We start from the raw sequence: 4,823 nt of genomic DNA on the forward strand, positions 1-4,823 counted from the left end.
GACTACAACATGCCCTAGATATTGTTTGAAAGTGTTTTGATTCTTTATTGTTCGGTCACACTTTACATTAGGGCTTCATTAGTTAACATTAGCTTTTGCTCATTGTGAATGTTAATGCATTAACTAAGGTTAACTAATGAGGTCTTATTGTAAAGTGATACCTATTGGTCTTTATAGTTCTTTTGCACTTTAATCTGTGTAAAACTTTTAACTTTATACATTTTTCTGTATTGCTTTATTGCATTTAAATGTTCAGTTATTTTTGTTATAAGAAAAATGTTATTAAACCTGTTCTACTGTATTATGACAGCACTTTTTTAAACTAAATTTCAATAGCGTGATAATACCGAATACCGTGATAAAAGCATTAGCAATTAATCGCAACATGAAAATTTGATACCGGCATATCCCTAGTCCTCACTTAAGTAATGTAAATTAGTCCTGCCCTTTTTTTGTGGGTTTAGCACATAATCCGTGAAGCTGTGAATGAGGAGCTTGAAACCCTATTCTGAGTTTGCAACTAATTGGTTCCGTTTCAATTGCAAGCTGGCATGTCTCGGGCCTGTAAGGCACAGGGAAATGTCCTGTATGTGCTTGTAACCGCCTGCCATTCACCCATTAAATCTAGATTTTGACATGCCCTAACTAGCTGCTCACATGAACTGTATTTTCCTGCTGATGTTTTGAGCATTTCGTAATCTAAAGACTTCCCATATCCGAAATATTCATGATGCTTTTGTCAGAAACCCAAAACGTGTGATTGTTGTCGTAACATGAAAGATTTTCCATGATCCTGTCATATATGACGGCCTTGTGCATCTTTTGTCAGGCTTGAGTTGCTGCCGAGTCAATTTTCTATTGCAAGGTGTAGGGTTGCATTCACCCGTCTTTTCATGTTTTGTAAGTGCTTTCATACTGAACATAAGAACAAAAAGCATTCATTCATTTGATTCATGTCAAAATGTCACGTTAGCGTTGGTGCATAATGAACTGGATCCATTACTGTGAGTGAAAGAAGCTCATATTTGTAAACACACCATTGTGAACAGGAAATTTGATGGATACAAATCCCCCAGAGTGACTTATATTGACCACCTTTACAAATAGCACTACAAGTGCATCGTAGTTGGCGGTGAACATGCAATACATCTTTTGAAATCATTGAGTTCCTGATACTAAAATGTAATATTCTCTCAATTTCATCCTGTAGGCACCTGTTGTAAAGTTCCTGTCGAACCCAGTGGTCTCCCCATGTACATAGCAAGGCAAAGCTGACACCATGGCCCACATATCCAGTGGCAATGGGTTTAAGTTTGACAGGCCAGCCTCTCCGGGGGTGGTCCGGCCCAAAGGGATTGTGGGAAAGGAGGAGGCTTTACTTATGGAGTTAGAGGCCTTGGATAAAATCAAGCGTGAGAAAAGGCACACACTACCAGCCACAGCGCCTTCTGGTAATCCCCTTCCCAATCCATCAGCCCAAACATCCACCAGCCGGCAAGAGAAAGACCTCATTGTGTTCTCCGAATCGGAAACGCAGCAGAAAGAACTAAAAGACAAATTTGAGGATATCGATTTAGAGAAGCTGACCAAGGAGGAGCTGGAAAAGCTGCTTCTGGATGACAGTTTTGGCGTCAACAAAATGACAAGACCTTCCTCTTTGCTAGGTTGCAATCTCAGTGCATCTTATCCTGGAGGACATGCGTTCAGCCCTTCTTCTTTCCACTGGACGCCCACCCCAACACACGCACAGACTCCCATGTTCCCCTCTGCTCCCTTCCCGAAGCCTCCATGCTCTTTCCAGAATGGTTTTAGTCTAGCTTTGTCTCCCTTTATTAGTCTGCCGGCCCAACCAACCCCCTTCCTCTCCTTTACACCAATCCAACCACCTGCTGCTCTGGTCTACCCACAGCCTGCCGTCACCCCAGAGATGGCCAAGCTGTTTGACAAGATTGCCAGCACTTCGGAATACTTAAAGAACGGCAGGTCCTCCAGCATGGAAACCGAATCAGGAAGTGTCAAGTCTCTGGAGCCCATGCCTCAACCCTCAGAACCTCCCAACATCAGCCGTTTTGAGTGGCTGGACCTGGACCCGCTCAACAAGCACAAGGAGGTGGAGGTAGAGGAGAAGCCCACTGTATCAAGTGGACCTTTCTTAGAGGAGTCTGGGACTGCTAAAGACCCATGGGATGCGGTTCTTCTGGATGAACCTGAAGTTGTGGATAATGGCAGTCCCTCAGCACAGGTGAAGAGCAAGGTGACTTTAGCCACCCAACCCAGAAGAGCATCAACAGGGGCGGCTGTAACAAGAAGCCAGTCCCTAAACATACCTGCAACCTCAACGGATCATAGCCCAGGCAAACAGGTAAGAGGAACATCCTTTCTGCTGACCCAGAACATGTTGGCAGTAGGCCTGTCGCAATAATCAATATATCGACTTATCGCGCAACATGACCTCAATAATTTTTGGTGACGCAATATATCGCCCATTATATTTACTTAAAAATTTATGTCATCGTGTTTTGTACATTCCACTTGTGCCTGTGTCTTTTGCAGCTTCTCGTACATAACGTGGTGTAGTCATGATAATTTATTGAGATGCACCTGTATTGCTTAACGCAATTATTTCTGGGGCAATATATCGCACAACAAAAAGTTGTTATCGTGACAAGCCTAGTTGGCAGCACTGTTTGTTTAGAAGTGATTACCACATCCTCTTGTGGAGAGTTAGAAAAACCTGCAATGGGTTTGTAGGAGGAAGTAGAAATTATCCCAGCCAGGTAACATCAAATTCAAACCCATTGTGTCTAATGCCCACATAGTGATGAACTTAATGTATATCCTGTTTCTCAATGTAGTCAACAATACATATTTTCAAAATCGACTATGTATTCCATTAATTTTTTTCCAAATTCCATTTTTTCTGTTTTCATTTTTCTGGATTAATTTTTTTTTCCATTTAAAATTCGTTTTAATTGTTAAATTAAATTTTGTTCTTCATAAAGCATGTCTAATTAATTGAAATCATTAAACTTACAATTAAACAGCAATTTATTAAAAGTTTGACAAAAATAACATTTTTAAGGCCCTATGAAATGTTTTGTTTTTCTCAAATTCAGTTTTATTTGTACCAAATATTTTTACCATAATATTTTTACCAAATATTATTAATCAAAAGCATCGCTAATTAATTGATTTTATAATAATAATAATAATAATAATAAATTATTATTCGTTTTTTTTTTTTTTTCCAGAAATACTGTGTTGTGTTTTAAAAAAATTTCTACTAAATAAGTTTTGATAAATAATTATTCTGGTAAATATTCCTTTAAAAATAATGTTTTAATAATTTTATTAGTAGTACTATCATTACATTAAGTAATATATTTCTGTCACGGTTTCTTCAAGTTAAACCGAACCGAACGAGTTGCTGTGAAAAGTTTAAGTTCCTTTTTGTATATGATATGACGCTAGTTTTACTCAAAATAAATAGTAAAATGCTCATGAAGTGACTCTCAGAGCAGTTCTAGAGATTATGTTCATGTACTCATATGTTGATGCAGCAGAGGATGAAAATACCGCGAGCGTCACTTGCGCTTCAGTATGTGTGTAGTAAACAAAACCGCGTGTCTGCGCCATTCATTCACACAGAGATGCACAGAACATGCAGGATTCATATTTAAATAGTATTTTTGCAGCTTAATATTCACAGACACTAGTCCATATCGTGTTTTGATTTAACTGTACTGACCTACCATTGATTTATCCATCCAAAATTGAGCAAATTCCATGAAATTCCGTTTTTAAGACTGGATTCTGCCATTCCGTCCATGTTTTCCACATCGCGGAAATCATAGGGCCCTAAACATTATAGTGTTTTAAGAAAACAGTACGTTTTAAACATGAGTTCCGTTCAGCCAGATGAAGCTCAAATCAAAGCAGTGGAATGGCAAAAACACGCAAGTTTTGTTAAAAGTTGGCCTTATTTTAATTTGAGCATGGTGTTGTATGCTGTATCATGCGCAAGACGCTACACAAGATGCGAGCGGTCAAAGATGTCCGTGTATTGCATGTTTATATAGAAGAACAATGGAAAAGTAGTGGAAAGCTCAGAGTGAACTGCCCCATGGCTGTAGCGGTCATGCTTTAAAGGCGAAGAATTTAAAGACTCATGTTTTCTGAGAAGGCTTTATCAGTCAAACAACTAAAGCACAGCGTGTTAAAGGGGTCATATGATGTTGCTAAAAAGAACATTATTTTGTGTATTTGGTGTAATGAAATGTGTTTATGCGGTTTAAGGTTCAAAAAACACATTATTTTCCACATAACACCATATGACCCCTTTAAAGGGGTCATCAGATGCGACATGCACTTTTATAAGTTGTTTGAACTGAAATGTGTGTTGGCAGTGTGTGTACACAACCACCCTATAATGAAAAAAATCCACCCAGTGTTTTTTTTTAATCTGGTTAAATGATTTCCCCTTTCTCAAATCGAGCCGATCTCAGATGCCTGTCTGTGTGACGTCACACAGGCCCAGGCCCCTCCCACGATAGTTGATTGACAAGGACGTCTTACCTTAGACTCGCCCTGAGTGAGCTGTAAGCTGTCCACCATTGTGTCGACTCCGGTGCTTTTTATCTCGTTTAGGGCTGCACGATAAATCGCATAGCCGTTGTTCACTGACGAGGTGCGCAAAAAATCGCGCGAATATGAACGTGGTTTTGCGCAGCTCGTCAGTAAACAACGGCTCTGTGTAGTTAATGCTGCTCAATGTGAAAGCACGCACGTGATGGAGATTTACCGCTGATTACAGAACCGGCTTT

At 39.6% G+C, this 4,823-nt stretch overlaps 1 protein-coding gene across 1 annotated transcript in view; it reads left to right on the top strand.

The window, feature by feature from the left end:
• LOC107725734 (phosphatidylinositol 4-phosphate 3-kinase C2 domain-containing subunit alpha-like) overlaps positions 1–4,823 on the top strand; it is a 40,505-nt gene that overhangs the window by 7,271 nt on the left and 28,411 nt on the right. Inside the window, exon 2 of the mRNA XM_016535111.1 lies at positions 1,211–2,362. Within this exon, the coding sequence (XP_016390597.1) occupies positions 1,280–2,362 (1,083 nt within the window). The 5' untranslated portion in view covers positions 1,211–1,279. The remainder of the gene's footprint in view (positions 1–1,210; positions 2,363–4,823) is intronic.

This window comes from Sinocyclocheilus rhinocerous, unplaced genomic scaffold, assembly GCF_001515625.1.
Source record: "Sinocyclocheilus rhinocerous isolate Xijiao unplaced genomic scaffold, SAMN03320098_v1.1 scaffold426, whole genome shotgun sequence".
Taxonomy (NCBI): Eukaryota; Metazoa; Chordata; class Actinopteri; order Cypriniformes; family Cyprinidae; genus Sinocyclocheilus; species Sinocyclocheilus rhinocerous.